This window comes from Acinonyx jubatus, chromosome C2 (assembly GCF_027475565.1).
Source record: "Acinonyx jubatus isolate Ajub_Pintada_27869175 chromosome C2, VMU_Ajub_asm_v1.0, whole genome shotgun sequence".
NCBI lineage: Eukaryota > Metazoa > Chordata > Mammalia > Carnivora > Felidae > Acinonyx > Acinonyx jubatus.
This window is the reverse complement of record NC_069384.1, coordinates 25,193,264-25,212,980: the sequence shown is the minus strand read 5'-3', so window position 1 is coordinate 25,212,980 and position 19,717 is coordinate 25,193,264. Positions and strand designations below refer to the sequence as shown.

The 19,717-nt window shown below is 35.9% G+C and overlaps 1 protein-coding gene across 1 annotated transcript in view; it reads right to left on the bottom strand.

The window, feature by feature from the left end:
- Positions 1–19,717, bottom strand: part of TMPRSS15 (transmembrane serine protease 15) — a 120,290-nt gene that overhangs the window by 59,614 nt on the left and 40,959 nt on the right. The window contains exons 12-14 of the mRNA XM_053220661.1: positions 4,095–4,200; positions 3,650–3,800; positions 1,142–1,277 (exon numbers count right to left, since the gene is read on the bottom strand). Of these exons, the coding sequence (XP_053076636.1) occupies positions 1,142–1,277; positions 3,650–3,800; positions 4,095–4,200 (393 nt within the window). The remainder of the gene's footprint in view (positions 1–1,141; positions 1,278–3,649; positions 3,801–4,094; positions 4,201–19,717) is intronic.

Here is a 19,717-nt window from a genome sequence, read left to right as displayed (position 1 = left end):
CCCCTCATCTGAAAGTCTGCTTTCTTTTTCTTTTTTTAAGGTAAAGATTGAAAGCAGAAAAACATGTAGTTTTGGAAGTAACGTCAAATTTGGATATGTTCTCCAAGTTGATTTGATGGTGTGATTATGGGAAGAGTTTCAAGTGCACTTGGAAGGAAATGGGAAACGGAAGAAGTGCTGTCTGTGGGCTCAGATCCATGGCAGAAGAAAAACAGCCATGAGGTCTGATACAAGCAAAGTTGTAGAGCTAGCTCAGCTTCCAAGTACCATAATCCAAAGAAGAATAAAAGGTATGTTTTTTTGACATCAAAACTGCAATGCAGTGAAGACATCTCAATAAAGGCAATACCTGTTTTATATAATTTATCATTGTACCTTTTTTTTTTCCTGCCAAATCCTGTAGTGTGAAAGTAGTATGTAGTTATGGTCTCCTTTGACATGCTAAGATGGATAGTAATGCCCCTTTGTCCTCTGAAATGTCATGTGTCCAATTTGTATTAAAAACACAGGTAGACACAGGCTCCATTTTGTTTTTTTGTCTTAAAAGAATCCATAAGACAAGGGAAATCCTGGTCACTGCTCAGCTGAAACACGGTAGTGGCCCCACGAAGGGAGCACATTGCAGGGCCTTACGAAGGCATCATTTCAGGATAAAAATCTTTCATGTGATCTTGGTGTGTATAGTCAAAGTCCAGGCCCAATAATTACTATTAAGTTATTCCAGAAAAAAGCTGGGTGGGTTTCAAGCTTAACTAAACTCTTCTTGAGATCTAACATCATTTTTTAAGAAGACCATGAGAATCTTAAGGTTTTTTTCCCCAAAGATTCTCAGCCATGCCACATGGTCAATACAGCCTTAATTTGTATTTTAGTGAAAACAGGATGGAAATCAACACCTTAATTATTAAAAAAATATACTAACATTATTATAAATATGATGCATAACAAAGTACCAAATGATTTCTTTATGAGTGTGTGCATAACATGTAATATTTTGTTAGCTTCCATTTTACTTATATTTTGAAGTCTTAGATTTTCAGTGAAAAAATATTAGACTAAGATAATTTAAAAAGTCAAAGGAAGATCTACCTGAAAATATTAACGATTTAATTGGTAAAAAATACATGTTTTAGTTACTTACTAGGAAGTTCTGGTGGAGCAGTTGGGACCAAAGTTGGTTCTGGATAAAGACTCACATTGCAAATCCCATATGTTAGGCTAATGTCATCCAAAGCTATATCACTCAGGAACTGGTTTTTAAAAGCATTAAAAGCAACCTGCAATTCAGAGAAGGATATGAAATCATTCTACTCTAATCTTCTCTGACTTGGTTCTTGTGGCCCAACATTCTCTGGAGAATCAGTATTACCAACTCTAAATATAAGAGGGCAAGTGTCTGTACAATGGAATATTGATAGATCATGCTCTTTTATAATCCTTCTGCTGAGTCCACTCCTTTACTTATGTCCACTGGTGTCTTCCTTCTGAGTTAGGCAATATTGTCACAGTTTCTCTGTGTCTCTGTCTGTCTCTCTCTCTCATGATTTGTCATACTCTACTGGATTCTGCCACACATCCACATTTTCTGGCATTTTCTTCTCACAGATTCCTCCCTGCAACACTATTAGAAATCCAGGTAGCTGTCTATCTTCTTATAGCATACAAACCCTGAAGGGAAGACACACCAACTGAATAATTTAAATGAGAAAAGAAAGGGACAAGGGAAAAATGGGTATAATATTATCATTCAGGGCCAACTAGTTCTGATATAGTTCACCCAGAAAGCTGGTGTGAGATCCTGTGTGAGGGTAATGCCCAGAGGACACAGACCCAGACTTGGAAGAAAGTTTCAAGTGGTCAGATGAAACATATTAGGTTCTTAAGGACAGTGAGTATTTTAGCTGAACTTTCCTGGATCCTCTTCTGTAGGAAAGACATAAACAGAATACCTGCTATACGCTAATTGCTATGCAAGGCACATTGTGTACATTATCTCATTTAATTCTTTCAACACTATTATACAGTCATCCATTCACGCATTTGTTCATTCATCCTACCTACTTTATGCTAGACATAACTCCAAAGAAGGATTATTTTCTCCCTTTCATGTACGTGCAGGTTGAATTTCAAAGAGACTAAAGTGACTTAAGATTTCATAACAAAGTGGCAGAGGCAAGGTGCAACTATTTGTTGAACTTGCTGCTCTCATTCTGCCTGATAAGCTAACTTGGAAGAAGTGGGTGGAGTTATACTACTTAAAAAAAATGTTTAATGAGTTGAGACAGATTTTGCCACTGCAATGCAGCTGTCCCCCCTTATCTGAGGTATTACTTTCTGCCATTTCAGATCCTCATGGTCAACCAAGTTCTGAAATAGATGATCTTTCTTCGGTATTGTTAGAAGGTCAGTAGTAGCATAAGGCCATGTCACAATGCCTATAACATTCACTTCACTTCATCTCATCACATAGGCATTTTATCATCTCACATCATCATAAGAAGGGTGAATAAAGTACAATAACATATTTTGAGAGAGAGCGAGAGGCCAGATTCACATTACTTTTGTTACGGTATATTGTTGTAATTGTTCTATTTTTTTATTATTTTTGTTAATCTCTTACTGAGTCTAATTAATAAATGAAACCTTTTTGTAGGTATGTATTTATAGAAAAGTACACAGTATATATAGGGTTTGATAGTATCTATGTTTTCAGGCATCCATGGGGGTCTTAGAACATATCCTCTGTGGACAAGTCAGGTACTATACTTATTTTCCTGTTTCTGCCATTTCCTAGTTCCCTTGATGTCCTATTTTCCTTTATCCTTCTCCGAATTATCAGAAAACAAAGTTGGAGAAGAAAACTTCACAGAAAAAATAAAAAAGACTTCAGAAGAAAGAAAAATGGAAGGAATGCAGACAAGTGTTGTTGATTATTGCCTGCCTTACATGAAATCACAGGGGCGAAATGAAGCCTTCACAATGACGATGTCTGTCCAAACAGACACCTACTGAGAGTTACACTCTCTTGTCTGAAATGACCCGATTCGAACATTGTTAATTTGGTCTGACTATTAGCCTGTATTATCCTGTATTTTAATTGCAAACACCCTTAGGAAGAGAACACATTAAGCTGATCAGAAACTCCCCAATGATATAGCTTGTACAATTTGTTTCTAAAGGAAATATATAGATTAAGTCAAAGTAAGGCAAGGTGGATGGATACTGATGGGTGTGGATGTTCTAATAGGAAAGGATGATTCCCTAGAAAGTGCAGGGTTGATCTAGGTGGTGTTTGTGAAAGCTGAAGTCCTTGGTATGTAGGGGACATGGGAAGACATGGTCGACTTGTGCTAGAAAGTTGCTGAAGAAAACTGAAATAGATCACAAAGTTTCTATGGATTTTATCGCTCATTATAAGCAATAGTTTCATGTAGTAAGTTGTTTTTCTATAAGTGGTTTTAAATAAATGAATGGACAAATGAAAATGTAGGCACTCAAAATTAAAAAAAAAAGATGAAGCAAGTAGAAAAAGTGACTTGGCTATATTCAGAAAAAAAGAATTTTTTCATCATGTTACCTTAGATTATAATTGTATCACCATTTGTAGAACACAAATACATGATTATAAATCACAAGGTATTTTGCCAACCTTAAATTCCACTGTTTCATTTAATGTTACTTGTCCATAATTCCAATTTTCTCCATAATTTCCTTCCTTTTGGAAAACTGTCTTCTCCATGTTTTGGTTACTGCTGATATTAATGCTTAATTTATAGACATTTTCACCATACATGTAATACCTAATTGGGAAACAAGCAGAAATGGTTGGATTTCTACAATATTAGAATAAATGGAACTTAGGATTTTTCTAAATCCTTTACTTTCTCTGAAATACTCTATTTTTCCTTGAGTGAGAGAGTTCCTAGAGAAGGGGAGGGAGTCTCCCATCATTTTGCTATTTTATCCATTGGATAAATAATAGCAAATGAAGTAAAACTTGGGTGCCTTAGTAAAATCAGAGTCTGGCAATGTGACAAAGGCAATGTTACTCATTAAATAAGGCAATATTTATTTCACATATGTCTATGACATACCAGAAACTGAGGCAGACTGGTTCCAAAGTGGGGTCTAAAGGGAGACTTAAGAGCCCTACTCTTTCTCGTCTCCCTCCTGGTCCAGTTGGGGTGGAAATGTAAAATCCTATAAAAACAAAAAAAAAGTTTTACTTCATTTAAATTTCAGCAATTTCATTGTGTGAGATACATCATTTATGAGCAGAAAAGAGCAAATTTAAGGTAAAAATGTAAAGACGGAAAGGGCAGTAGATGTGAATCCAGAGGGCACTATCTCTGCCATAAAAATTAGTATTTAGGAACTCAACTCTCAACTTCCCAATTTATAAAACAAGACCCTTGAATTGGAGTATCACTAAAGGTATATCAATCTCTGACTTTTTATGAGTCCAAATGATTATTTCATCATATTATCATATCTAAATGCCACTTTAATTCCCATTTACTAGATGTTTTGATCAATTCCCTTCTTTAGAGACAATGAGTACATGAGAGTATTTAGATATGCTACTGGATTAACTCATGATATATGCAAGTATTTATGCACAAATTTGAAGGCAATGTTAAGAGTTTCAAAGACAGTCAGTTTTTTCTTTCATGGACTATACTGCATTTCTTCCTATAAGAAGTTACCTGATTTTATAATGGTTTCATCTTCCATATTTCTTTGAATGAGAACTAATCAGATCACAGAAGAGCAGGAAGCATGCTAATCTACATAAAAGCTTTCTATAATAGCTCAAGCCACTGCATAAAGTCCTTTCTGGTCTGGAATTCATTATTCCAACCAATGATTTGAGTTATTTGAAGTGTGGGAAGAGTTGCTTGAGTGAGATCATCTTGAACACTTTCTTAGGGAAATTTATTTATTTATTTTATTCTTAGTTTGCAGCTTATATATTATGACAGAAAGCAGGAATCATGTAACAAAATATGAGATAAAGCAAATGAAATATTGGGTAAATCTAATTTTATTAGAATGTAGGTTTTTATGAAACACTGAAATTTAGTGTTTATTTGAAATCAAGCATGTTCTCTCTTTGTGCTTTCCAACAGAAATTTTTATTTATTTATTTATTTATTTATTTATTTATTTATTTATTTATTTATTTTTACTTATTTTTTTAATGTTTTTATTTATTTCTGAGAGACAGAGAAACAGAGCATGAACAGGGGAGGGGAGAGAGAGAGGGAGACACAGAATCTGAAGCAGGCTCCAGGCTCTGAGCTGCCAGCATAGAGCCCGATGCAGGGCTCAAACTCATGGTCTGTGAGATCATGACCTGAGCCGCTTAACCAACTGAGCCACCCAGCTGCGCCCCAACAGAAATTTTTAAAAGCAATGCTGTATAAAATTCAACTCATTCATTTACAACATGCAGCATAAGGACAAGATACAAAGTATAGTACTAGTAAAACTGCCAATAGATATGTCAATTTATATGTAGGTAAGTAAGGCAAAAAATTCAGAATAAATTAATCTTTTATCAAGGTGAAATCATAGTCAAGTATATATATTTAAAAAAAATTTTTGAGTGTTTATTATTTTTGAAGGAGAGAAAGAGAGTGTGTGAGCAGGGGAGGAGCAGAGAGAAAGGGAGACACAGAATCCAAAGTGGGCTCCAGGCTCTGAGCTGTCAGCACAGAGACCCACGTGGGGCTTGAACTCACAAACCATGAGATCGTGACCTGAGCCAAAGTCGACGCTTAACTGCATAGTCAAATATATTAATAAATGTAATATTAAGTACATTCACTCAACTTAGATTATAAAATGTAAAATGGAAATGAATGAATGTTTAACAGTTTATATTAACATGTTACCAATACTTTATATAAGGCTGTGGCATTTCATGAGTACTTATTTTAGCTTTACAGTTAGTGCTCAATTATTCAACCTAATAAAAAATGTAACATAGGAGATGATCCAGAGTCCATCCTTTAAATGCCAAATTCCAAAACCCGTTTGAATTGACCTTAATTTTAGTTGATTATAATATAGTTGGGGAGGAAATGATTAAAATACTATTGAATGCCATGAATCAATAGTGAAATGGGTATCTTGTTCAGAAATATTTCTAGTTAGCAGCATTTATATACCATGAAAACTATTGTGCTTCTATTTATGTTTGGCCATGTTCATAGTCAATTAGTTATAAGAAATATTTTGAACCTATTGTTTACTCATTGAGCAGTAATATATATGGGATTTTTAGTCTCATAAAGATATCATGATGCTATGGGTTTTGTACCACTGTTCAGATAAAACTATTAATCATGTGGCTCATAGTACCTTATGAATTTTGCATAAATACATTTTAAAAAACACAATATATTACATATCACATAGAATTGCATGTTTTGGAATATAACATAAAATAACATATTAATAAATATATAATAATAAAAATGGAAAAATAATATATTAAATATTTCTGTGATATCAGCTAAATTCTCTACTTAACAAATCAGAAGATGAAGAAAATTCTTCATAAAATTATGAATTTTTAAAATAGAATATTGTTTACATAAAAATTTACTTGTCTACCTCATGTCCTTAAATTTCATCTACAATATTTTCCTGTGGGGGTCATTTGACCTGTCTTTAACGTTGTCAGATTTGCAGGAATCATTGCATTCAAGGCAGCCCATTCCATTTCAACACAATTAGAAAATTCTTTTCTTTTCTAAGAGTAAGTTATCATGTGCTTATTTTTTCAAATTTTGCTCCTCAGCCCATTAAGGATAAATGGATTTATGTTAACTACAAATGTTTAAGCTACTATTTTGACTTTTCTAAGTCTTCTCAAGCTTTTTTTCATCTTTTTGGCCTTCAATAATTTTAATATGGCACAATTTCAATTGCCTCGCATTTGATAAGCTCTCAGTTGTACATCCGTCTGGTTCCACTCAGAATATGGAAACCAGAAGTTCACACAATATTTCTGTTGGAGTATCTTAGCAGGTGGACTAATAAGGACATCATACCTTGGGAGTATAATTTAAGTTATAATATCAGTGACACTATTTATTTTTAAGTGTGTCTCATTCATAGTTCTCTAACTCTCCATGAGAATTCTTCACCTCCTCCATCCTTGTCCTATAATGCCTCCTTCTGCACAATCTAATTGGTCCTTTATTTACCATCTGTTTATTTCCTACTAAACAAACATAAATTTACAATGATGGTTGAAACTACTATACTATGACTTCAGTGTCATTTTCTAGCCATAGTTGTTATAATTCATCTATTTACAGGTAGCACTTCTACAAAATTACATTATTTTGATTTTTTTCAACCCCCAGAAATGTTAAGACATATGGGCCTTTTTTCCCCCGTTTTTCTGTCCCTCTACGTCTCCTTATGATTGTACTTGTCAAAATCTTACTAATTTTTTGAAATCATTTAGCTCATATTGCCATTTCCTTTAGAAAGTGCTTATTGATCCTCCCAATCATATGTGTCCACTCCTTTTGAATTGTCTGTTGCACATGTACTTTCTCTGATGTCACTTAGTTTATCCGTTTTTCTTTTCTTTTCTTTTTTTAGTTTATTTATTTTGAGAAAGAGAGAGAGAGAGGCAGAGAGAGAGAGAGAGGGTGGGAGAGAGAATCCTGAGCACGTTCTGTACTGTCGGCGTAAAGCACCACATGGGCTCCTTCCAGCTCATGACCTGGAAGAGATCGTGACCTGAGCAGAAAACAAGAGTCAGATCATGACCTGAGCAGAAAACAAGAGTCAGATGCTGAACTGACTTAGCACCCAGATGTTCCTCACTTAGTCTATTTTACTGTGTATTATATTCATATTCATATGTGACCTTTAAAACTGTTAGATTTGGGGAGAAAAATACACTTGGTTCATTTTTGAATTTTCAATATGGATTAGCTGAATGTTGCTTAATTTATTCTTATTACACCAATTTGACTTGTTCATTTTAAATTTATTAAAGTAATACACAAAAGGAATGATTAGATAGATATTTTTCATAATCACATGGGAATTTCTACGGTGAAATGATAATTTCTTCTAAAATCTTACAAATTTCTTGAAATGTCTTCAAGAACTCTTCCATTAGCCTCATAGCTTAAAACCCAGAAGATTGAATTTATTTTGTTAACCTAAGCATATAATGAACCTGTTTGTGGAGCTTTGTTTTTTCTTACTTCTTTCTATCCCTTTTACTGCTTATTTCCCCATGAACCAAACCTAACTGTTTCACACCCAACACCTCAAGTAAGGAGAAAAAGTGTTGGACACGTGCTAATGTGATATAGACACAGCAGCAGCTGGACAGTCTGTAGAACTTTGTGGAAACTTGGAGATCCCTCTCAAGAGGAAATTAGCCTGAAACAAACCATTTTGTGGATTGTGAGCACCTATGTAAAATTAACTGAACCTAGGAGATAAATATTGTAAGTTTTACATTACAGAATGCTTCAAATTCAAGTCTATCAATATTAATAGACTTTCTATTAATGAATTTCCTAAAATTCAACATCACAGGAAAGCTAAGGGAATAAAGACAAATATTACTTTGAACACACTAAAGTCATACTTAAGTTAGAAGAAAGTATCTGTGCTATATGAAATGCAGATATCTAAAAGGTTTAATATACTTTCGAAAATTGAACAGTATAACTATTTTTCTCCCTAGCCTAACACTGAAAACAGTTCTGCAGTCAATTTTTATCTATTGAATGCTTTTGCAACATGAAAAGAAAATAGTTATAATCCCTAGCATTTCTACAGCACTTTTTGCTTGCCATTTTCTTATTATATTTATTTACTTATTTTTTGTAAACATAGTAACCAATTTAATGTTCAAAACATGCCTCTAAAGTCAGGTCCTATTATCATCAGCCCACTACCCAGATGAGGGAACTGAGGCAAAGAGGACAGATACCTTGTCTAAAGGGCAGAGCTGATTTAAACCTAGCTGGCTTCAGGGTCTCTATTTTAAGGATGTTTTACCACTACACTACACTAGCCCCTAAGCATTAGAAACAATTATGATTTCTCCGAGAAAGACCAACAAAGAAACACTTGCTTTGAGCTGTCTAGCCCTTTTGTGACCCCTACGTTTCTGAAGTTTTCACATGTTACTGACCTCATTTTCCCTGAATGTTCTGAACAAAGGAACCACTTCTGAGCTCCCCAAGATGCTGCCCTGTATCAGTGCCACCATTTCCACTGACTCCCTTTGCTTCTAAGAGGTGCAGAGAAACTCTGAGCATCCACACTGCACACATTTGGAGCCGGTGCTCTACCAGGAGACAGTTCTTTAGAAGGAACCGAAAAGTTAAGGGGCTTAGATGTTCTTCCCTAAAGCAATGTTAATTCAAAGTTTATCTGTTTCATTTAGACTTTTCTGTCATTTAAAGTGAAGGCAAAGAACAAAAATCCCCTGCATGGATAAGAGGAACAGCAGGAGAGATTTAATTCTCTTCCATTTCAGAGGTAGGATGTTCTGACACATAAAAAAGCAGGTTGGAAGAAAAATGCCCCTGGGGGCGGGGAATGTCTGGTAGATTATGAAATCACTGGTAGGAGAGTTGCAGAGAACCTATTAAATCCTATCATCCATTCTCATTACACCACTGCCTCTGCTGGGCTCTGAACCGCTCTGACTTGTCTCATTTTAAATAACTCCTGCTACATGACTTTCTCCTGAGACTCCATTTCCGACCCAACTATTTAAAATCTTCACCTGACATTCAACCTGTTTCACTGTGGTCATTTTCATCTTATTTCTTTAGTTATTTAATCTGTTGGCAAGCTGAAACCATTTTTCACCTGTAATGTACTTCTATTCTTCAAATATCAGTGGAATTATTTTATCTCTTATTATGATGACATAAAAGTAGAAAAATGATCATTTGAACATCAAAGACTTCAACTACATAAAAGGTATCTGTCATAGTCAATAGATATAAATGCTTTCTGTACTTTCCTCTAACTACTCTTGTCCAAGTGTGGTACAGACATTTTTTTTTTTTTTTTTTTTACAATAAAGACAAAAACTGGTCAAATGATTTAACTGTTTTAGACCAGGCTTCTTCAGAGGGCTGGGGTGATTATCGCTTTGGGGTTAGTCTTTAGCTGTGCAGATTACTAGTTTATCCATAGAGATCAGGCTCTGGGAAATCACTTATTCAAAGAAGAGTAACTATGTATTATACTATGCATGTCATTATTTTCAATACTAAACATGTTTGGTCTAATGGGATTGGCCAGCTACACAGAACACATTTTTGTTCAGAGCTCTGTATTGGTAACTAATTTAGCAGAATCCTGTTGCCTTTCCTTTCAGAACCTGACCTCTTCTTACTGTATCTGGTCCCACTGATCTGAAAGTCCTATGGCCTCTTCTCTGGGTGGGGTGATAACTCTCCTCTGGTCTCCCTGACAACACTCTTGCCCTTCTATTCACTATTCTATGAGCCAGTGTGAATCCTATCACTTCTATGCTCAAGAACCTCCAATAACTCTTCATTTCACTAAGGAAAGAGCCAAAGCTCTAGAAGACCCATCATTATCTGCACTCCACTGGCCCTGTTTATTCCACATCAGCCATGCTGGCCTCCTAGCTTTTTTTCAAATAGGTCAGGCATACTCCCTTTACAGTTCTTGCTCTTCTTCTTCCTTGTCTGGAATAATCTATATAGTCAATTCCTTCCATTCCATAAAGTTTTCTTTTGAATGTCACTTTTCTATGAGATCCAACTGATCACCCTCTTTTAGTCTACACCAGCACTCCTGCACGCCGTCCTTACCAAACTCTACATTTTCTCAGAGCACTCATTCACATTTACAATACCCACAAATTGTAATTATTTGTCATGCAGATTGCTTAGTTTCTATTTTGTAAGTTTTTAAATTAAAAATTTTTTCCCCTTACTATATATGTTACATAATCTCAGAAAATCTGGTTTCGTTTTACTCAAAGATATATACTGAGTGCCTTGAATAGGCACTGGGGCTCAAAAAAATATTTCTTGAGTAAAGGAGTGGAAGAATTATTCAACTGGGGCTTTTAATGATGACTATGGAAATAGATTAAAAATAGATCAAAAGTAGTCATTTTTTATTATGCAATATTTTGGTCAAGTTGAAGTAGTGTGATGAGCCATATTTTGTTATTCCAGGGAGGCCATTGTCCAAAGGAACAGGACTAGTCAGATACATTTTTGCCCTGAGAAAACGAACTCTTTAATGTCCTCTTTCCAGATGTCATTCCCAATAGACATTAAATCAGCTATTTACTTTTTAGGTTATGAAAATGAGAATATTGATGTCTGCAATAGAAGTGGCCACTGATAATATATTTAAAAGAAATTTTTTTAATGTTTATTTATTCTCAGAGAGAGAGAGAGAGACAGTGCAAGCAGGGGATGGGCAGAGAGAGAAGGAGAGAGGGAAGCAGGCTCTAGGCTCTGAGCTGTCAGCACAGATTCCTGATGTGGGGCTCAAACTCAGGAACCATCAGATCATGACCTGAGCCAAAGTTGGATACTTCGCTGACTGAGCCACACAGGCATCCCGGCATTGATAATATATTTAAATGCACGTGTCACCAGGTTATTTTTATGTTATAAGCAATTTCTCACAGTCAATAACTCATTCAGAAATTACTTGAGTCAGAGTTGAAGACATTCATTCATATATCCAAATATTTTTACATGTTAATTAGATTCAGGCACTGAGAAGGCACTAGGAATTCAAAGATGAAAAAGACAAGTTCCTCATTTCTGAAGAGAATACTGTAGTGAAAAGAAAAAAATAAGTAAGAAAATGTAATACTACATAACAGGAAAAACAAAAGAGGTGTTTAAAATGCTTAACAGAAAGAAAGATTTTGACTTGGAGGTCCCAGACAGGCTTTATGGTGATAAGTGGTGATATGAGATTGTGTGTTCAATGCCTAGAGCCCTATCAGGTTAGAGGCAGATTATAATATGTGTTTTGGAGTTGAACCATATTCTCATCCGTAACCTATTGACAAGTCATATTGTTGGATGGATTTTGTTTAAGAAAATTAGCTAAATTCCAAAATTGCTATTCTGCCCTTTCTGTAATTTTCCTTACTTTGTAAAATATGCATTACTTCTAGATTTGAACTCTCCATTCAGTGATTAATTTGGTATTATAAATACATGCTTCTAAGGTTTTCATGAGCAGTCTTCCCAGTATGATTTCCTTATCTTCTGATAATTCCCCATGATTTCTGGACTTCTCCATCAACTATTATCGTCTCCAATGTTATCTTTCTACCTGAAATCCAACTGATATTCACATGAAGAGGTATTTACTAATCACAACCATTTCTCTCAGGACCATGCTTTAGAATCAGCTCTTCCACAGTCTTTTTTCTATGACTGATGTTTGTGTCTCCACAATTTATATATTGAAACCCTACTCATCTTGTGACGGTGTTTAGAGGTGGGTAATTTGGTCATGAATGTGAATCCCTCATGATGGGATTAGAGACCTTATGAGAAGAAATAAGAGAGAGTGCTCTGTCTCTGTCTCTCCCTGACTCTCTGTCTCTCTCTGTTGTGTGAGGACACAGTGTCAGGGCAGCTGGCTGTGGCCCAGGAAGAGTGTTCTCATCAGAACCTGTCCATGCCGCCACCCTGACCACAAACTTCCAATCTCCAAAACTGTCAGAAATCAATTATTGTTTAAGCCAAGCGGTCTTGGTATTCTGTCATAGAGGCTTACACAGACTAAGCAGACTAAGACAGTTCCTCAGAAGAAGGAGATCTATCTCTATATCTGTATTCTAAGATAGCATGACCTTGTATACTGAAAATTGTAGGAAAGTCTTTAAAAACTATCAGAGTTAGTAAACAAATTCAGCAAAGTTGCAGGGTCCAAGACCCATACACAAAACTCAACTGTATTTCTATATGCTAGCAATAAACAATCAGAAAATGAAATAAAGGCAAAGTAAACCAAAGTTCAGGAAAGTTGATTGTCTCCTATGCATCCAGTTAGTAAATAATTAGTGGTAAATCTAGGACAAAAACCTATGTCTTTTTTTTTAACTGCTTTTATTTTTTATTTTTTAAAATTTATATCCAAATTAGTTAGCATATAGTGCAACAATGATTTCAGGAGTAGATTCCTTAGTGCCCCTTACACATTTAGCCCATCCCCTCCCACAACCCCTCCAGTAACCCTCAGTTTGTTCTCCATATTTATGAGTCTCTTCTGTTTTGTCCCCCTCCCTGTTTTTATATTATTTTTGTTTTCCTTCCCTTATGTTCATCTATTTGTCTCTTAAAGTCCTCATATGAGTTAAGTCATGATTTTTGTCTTTCCCTGACTAATTTCACGTAGCATAATACCCTCCAGTTCCATCTACATAGTTGCAAATGGCAAGATTTCAGTCTTTTTGATTGCCGAGTAATACTCCATTGTATATATATACACCACATTTTCTTTATCCATTCATCCATCAATGGACATTTGGGCTCTTTCCATACTTCGGCTATTGTTGATAGTGCTGCTATAAACATGGAGGTGCATGTGTCCCTTTGAAACAGCACACCTGTATCCTGTGGATAAATGTCTAGTAGTGCAATTGCTGGGTCGTAGGGTAGTTCTATTTTTAGTTTTTTGAAAAACCTCCATACTGTTTTCCAGAGTGGCTACACCAGCTTGCATTCCCACCAACAGTGCAAAAGAGATCCTTTTTCTCTGCATCCTCACCAACATCTGTTGTTGCCTGAGTTGTTAAAGTTAGCCATTCTGACAGGTGAAAGGTAGTATCTCATGGTGGTTTTGATTTGTATTTCCCTGATGATGAGTGATGTTGAGCATTTTTTCATGTGTTGGTTGGCCATCTGGATGTCTTCTTTGGAGAAGCATCTATTCATGTCTTTTGCCCATTTCTTCACTGGATTATTTGTTTTTTGGGTGTTGAGTTGGATAATTTCTTTGTAGATTTTGGGTACTAACCCTTTATCTGATATGTCATTTGCAATTCTTCTCCCATTCTGTCAGTTGCCTTTTAGTTTTGCTGATGGTTTCCTTTGCTGTGCAGAAGCTTTTTATTTTGATGAGGTCCCAATAGTTCATTTTTGCTTTTGTTTCCCTTGCCTCTAGAGACATGTTGAGTAAGAAGTTGCTGCGGCCAAGATGAAAGAGGTTTTTGCCTGCTTTCTCCTCGAGGATTTTGATGGCTTCCTGTCTTACACTGAGGCCTTTCATCCATTTTGAGTTTACTTTTGTGTATGGTGTAAGAAAGTGGTCCAGGTTCATTCTTCTGCATGTCTCTGTCCAGTTTTCCCAGCACCACTTGCTGAACAGACTGTCTTTATTCCATTGGATATTCTTTCCTGCTTTGTCAAAGATTAGTTGGCCATACGTTTGTGGGTCCATTTCTGGGTTCTCTATTCTGTTCCATTGATCTGAGTGTCTGTTCTTGTGCCAGTACCATACTGTCTTGATGATGACAGCTTTGTAGTATAGCTTGAAGTCTGGGATTGTGATGCCTCCTGCTTTGGTTTTCTTTTTCAAGATCGCTTTGGCTGTTTGGGTCTTTTCTGGTTCCGTACAAATTTTAGGATTATTTGTTCTAGCTCTGTGAAGAATGCTGAAGTTATTTTGATAGGGATGCATTGAATATGTAGATTGCTTTGGGTAGTATCGACATTTTAACAATATTTGTTCTTCTTATCCAGGAGCATGGAATCTTTTTCTATCTTTTTGTGTCTTCTTCAATTTCTTTCATAAGCTTTCTACAGTTTTCAGTGTATTGATTTTTCACCTCTTTGGTTAGATTTATTCCTAGGTATTTTATGGTTTTTTGTGCAACTATATATGGAATCATTTCTTGATTTCTCTTTCTGTCGCTTCATTGTTGGTGCATAGGAATGCAACCTATTTCTGTGCGTTGATTTTATATCCTGCAACTTTGCCGAATTCATGAATCAGTTCTAGCAGTTTTTTGGTGGAATCTTTTGGGTTTTCCATATAGAGTATCGTGTCATCTGAATAGAGTGAATGTTTGATCAAGAAAGGATGCTGTATTTTGTCAAATGCTTTCTCTGCATCTTTGAGAGGATTATGTGGTTCTTGTCCTTTCTTTTATTGATGTGATGAATCACGTTAATTGTTTTACAGATATTGAATCAGCCCTGCATCCTAGGTATAAATCCCACTTGGTCGTGGTGAATAATTTTTTTAATGTTGGATCCGGTTGGTTAATATCTTGTTGAGGATTTTTGCATCCATGTTCATCAGGGAAATTGGTCTATAGTTCTCCTTTTTAATGGGGTCTCTGATTTTGGAATCAAGGTAATGCTGGCTTCATAGAAAGAATTTGGAAGTTTTCCTTCCATTTCTATTTTTTGGAACAGCTTCAAGAGAATAGGTGTTAACTGTTCCTTAAATGTTTGGTAGAATTTCCCTAGAAAACCATCTGGCCCTGGACTCTTGTTTTTTGGGAGATTTTTGATTACTAATTTGATTTCCTTACTGGTTATGGGTCTGTTCAAATTTTCTATTTCTTCCTGTTTCAGTTTTGGTAGTATATATGTTTCTAGGAATTTGTCCATTTCTTTCAGATTGCCCATTTTATTGGCATATAATTTCTCATAATATTCTTTTATTATTGTTTTATTTATGCTGTGTTGGTTGTGATTTCTCCTCTTTCATTCTTGGTTTTATTTATTTGGGTCCTTTCCTTTTTTTTTTTTTTTTGATCAAACTGACTCATGGTTTATCAATTTTGTTAATTCTTTGAAAGAACCAGCTTCTGGTTTCATTAATCTGTTCTACTGTCTTTTTGGTTTTGATAGCATTAATTTCTGCTCTGATCTTTTTTATTTCCTGTCTTCTGTTGGTTTTGGGTTTTATTTGCTGTTCTTTTTCTAGCTCCTTAAGATGTATGTTTGGTTGTGTGTCTGAGATCTTTCTTCCTTCTTTAGGATGCCCCGGATTGCTATATACTTTCCTCTTATGACTGCCTTGCTGTGTCCCAGAGGTTTTGGGTTGTGGTGTTATTATTTTCATTGACTTCCATATACTTTTTAATTTCCTCTTTAACTGCTTGGTTAGCCCATTCATTCTTTAGTAGGATGTTCTTCAGTCTCCAAGTTTTTGTTACCTTTCCAAATTTTTTCTTGTGGTTAATTTCGAGTTTCATAGCGTTGTTGTCTGAACATATGAACGGTATGATCTCAATCTTTTTGTACTTACTTAAGGCTGATTTGTGTCCCAGTATATGTTCTATTCTGGAGAACGTTCCATGTGCACTGGAGAAGAATGTATATTCTGTTGCTTTAGGATGAAATATTCTGAATATATCTGTTAAGTCCATCTGGTCCAGTGTGTCATTCAAAGCCATTGTTTCCTTGTTGATTTTTTGATTAGATGATCTGTCCATTGCTGTGAGTGGGGTGTTGAAGTCCCCTACTATTATGGTATCACTATCAACGAGTTTCTTTATGTTTGTGATTAATTGATTTATATATTTGGGTGCTTTCACATTTGGCACATAAATGTTTACAATTGTTAGGTCTTCTTGGTGGATAGACCCCTTAATTATAATATAATGCCCTTCTTCATCTCTTGTTACAGTGTTTATTTTAAAGTCTAGATTGTCTGATAAGTATGGCTACTCCATACTTTTGTTGACCATTAGAATGATAGATGGTTCTCCATCCCCTTACTTTCAATCTGAAGGTGTCTTTAGGTCTAAAGTAGGTCTCTTGTAAACAGCATATAGATGGATCTTGTTCCCTTATCCATTCTGCTACCCTGTGTCTTTTGATTGGAGCATTTAGTCCATTGATGTTTAGAGTGAGTACTGAAACATGAATTTATTGCCATTATGTTGTTTGTAGAGTTGGAGTTTCTGGTGGTGTTCTCTGGTCCTTTCTAGTCTTTCTTTCTTTCTTTCTTTCTTTCTTTCTTTCTTTCTTTCTTTCTTTCATCTTTTCTCCCCTCAGAGAGTCCCCCTTAAAATTTCTTGCAGGGCTGGTTTAGTGGTCACAAACTCCTTTAATTTTTGTTTGTCTGGGAAACTTTTTATCTCTCCTTCTATTTTCAATGACAGTCTTGATGGATAAAGAGTTCTTGGCTGCATATTTTTCTGATTCAGCACATTGAATATACCCTGCCACTCTTTTCTGGCCTGCCAAGTTTCTGTGGATAGGTCCGCTGCAAACCTGATCTGTCTTCCCTTGTAGGTTAGGGACTTTTTTTCCCTTGCTGTTTTCATGATTCTCTCTGTGCCTGAGTATTTTGTGAATTTGACTATGATATGCCTCGTTGATGGTCGGTTTTTGTTGAATCTAATGGGGGTCCTCTGTGCTTCCTGGATTTTGATGTCTGTGTCTTTCCCCAGGTTAGGAAAATTTTCTGCTATGATTTGCTCCCCTACCCCTTCTACCCCTATTTCTCTCTCTTCCTCTTCTGGGACCCCTATGATTCTGATGTTGTTCCTTTTTAATGAGTCACTAATTTCTCTAATTCTTAAATTGTGCTCTTTTGCCTTAATCTCCCTCTTTTTTTCTGCTTCATTATTGTCTATAAGTTTGTCCTCTATATCGCTGATTCTCTGTTCTGCCTCATCCATCCTTGCCGTCTCTGCATCCATCCGTGATTGCAGCTCAGTTATAGCATTTTTATTTCATTCTATTTTTTACTTCTTTTATCTCTGCAGAAAGGGATTCTAATCTATTTTGGACTCTAGCTAGTATTCCTATTATTGTGATTCTAAATTCTGGTTCAGACATCTTGCTTGTATCTGTGTTGGTTAATCCCTGGCTGTCTTTTCTGCGTGCTCTTTCTTTTGGGGTGAATTCCTTCATTTTGTCATTTTGAAGGGAGAAAAGGAATTAATGATGTAGAAAAATTAAAATTAAAAAAATTAAAATTAAAAAATATTAATATTAAAAAATTAAAAACACACATATACACACACATCTAATAAATGATGCTAGATCCTAGGTGTGTTTTGGTCTGGGTGTTGAAAGTGGTTTGACAGGTTAGAGAAAAAAAAGGTGGGGGAAGGAAATTGTTTGAGAATTTGAAGAAATGAATACACGGAAGTAGACTAAAATGAGATGATGGGAGTAAAATAGAATTTGAAAAAATTTACACAAAAGTAAAGAATATAGTAGAAAAAAATTGAAGAAAAATATTTTTAATGAAAATAAAAAATAAAAAATGAATATTTCTCTTTCTGTATTCAAGAAAAAGAAAAGAAATGAAAAAGAGAAAAAAGAAAAAATCGTTTGAAAATTTGAAAAAGTGAATACACTGTAGCAGACTAAAATAAAATGATGGAAGTAAAATATAATTTGAAAAAAATTGCATAGGCAAAAAAATAGTAAAAAAATTAAAGAAAATATTTTCAATAGAAATCAAAAGTAAAAATGAAGTTTTTGTCTTTGCATTCACGAAAAAGAAAAGAAATGAAAGAGAAAAAAGAAAAAGTAATAAAAAGGAAATCGTTTGAAATTTTGAAAAGGTGAATACACTGAAGTAGACTAAAATAAAATGATGGAAGTAAGATAGAATTTGAAAACATTTACACAAAAGTAAAAAATACATTTAAAAAATTAAAGCAAAATATTTTTAATAAAAATTGAAAATAAAAATGAATTTTTTCTCTTTCTGTATTCAAGAAAAAGAAAAGTAGTGTAAAAGAGAAAATAAAGAAAAAAACAAAGAAAGAAAATTGAATAGAAGGACCTGCTAACAGATTGAAATAGGACTGGAATTACTTCATTTTCCCCTAGAAATCAGACTATGTAGCACTTTATAGTCCTTAAACTAAGTAGGAGGTGAGACTTGTGTTCTTGAAGAGCGAGGTTGGTCCAGTTGGGTGGGGCTCAGTGTAATGGCTCCATTCTCCTCTAGATGGCGCTGCTAGCCTACTGGGGTGGATTGTTGCCGCACTGGTAAATGCATATGCGCATGCGCGGGATAGGTGAAACTTGTGTCACCCAAGTATCCAGTCTCTAGTGTCGGAACTGTTCTCCTGGATCAGCAATCACGCACCCATCCTCTGTCTTCAGGTTTCATCCACTCCCTGCTTCTTCACTGTCCGTGACCAAGCCCCAGGCCCTACCTCTCTGCCGAGTTTTGTCTCAGATGCGGCTGTTTCCCCGGCCCGTTACTTCTGAAAGACTGTGGCTTTGACCCTTTCCGCCCCTCTGCGGGAGGGTCTCACCGAGCAATGGCTGAATGCCAGCTGCACCCAGGAACACTTGCGGGACCCTGCTGCTGCCGGTTCCTCGAGACTGCAGCCAGGTGCCAGCCCGCCCAGAAAAACTTCAAGCGATAGTGTAGCAGCAACATTTCAGGGATTATGGGAAATCACAGTACACATCTGGCACCAGGCTTCTCCCTTAAAGACCTTGTTCCAGCACCAGCAAATGTGGCCGTTTTCTGGGATCTGCTGGGACCAGGTGGCTTCAACAGTCTCCACCAAATGTCCTTCCAGGAATGGAACCGCTTTTCTCTGTGTGGTCCGAGAACCCCCTGGACCCCGTTCTGCTCCTGGGGATTCGCCCTTTTCACCCGAGCACCTACAGGTATGGAGCTGTGGAGTTGCAACCTTTGCGCTCCCCTTGTTTACAGTCTTAATGGAATTTAAACCCTCTCCTTTATCCTTTCTCCA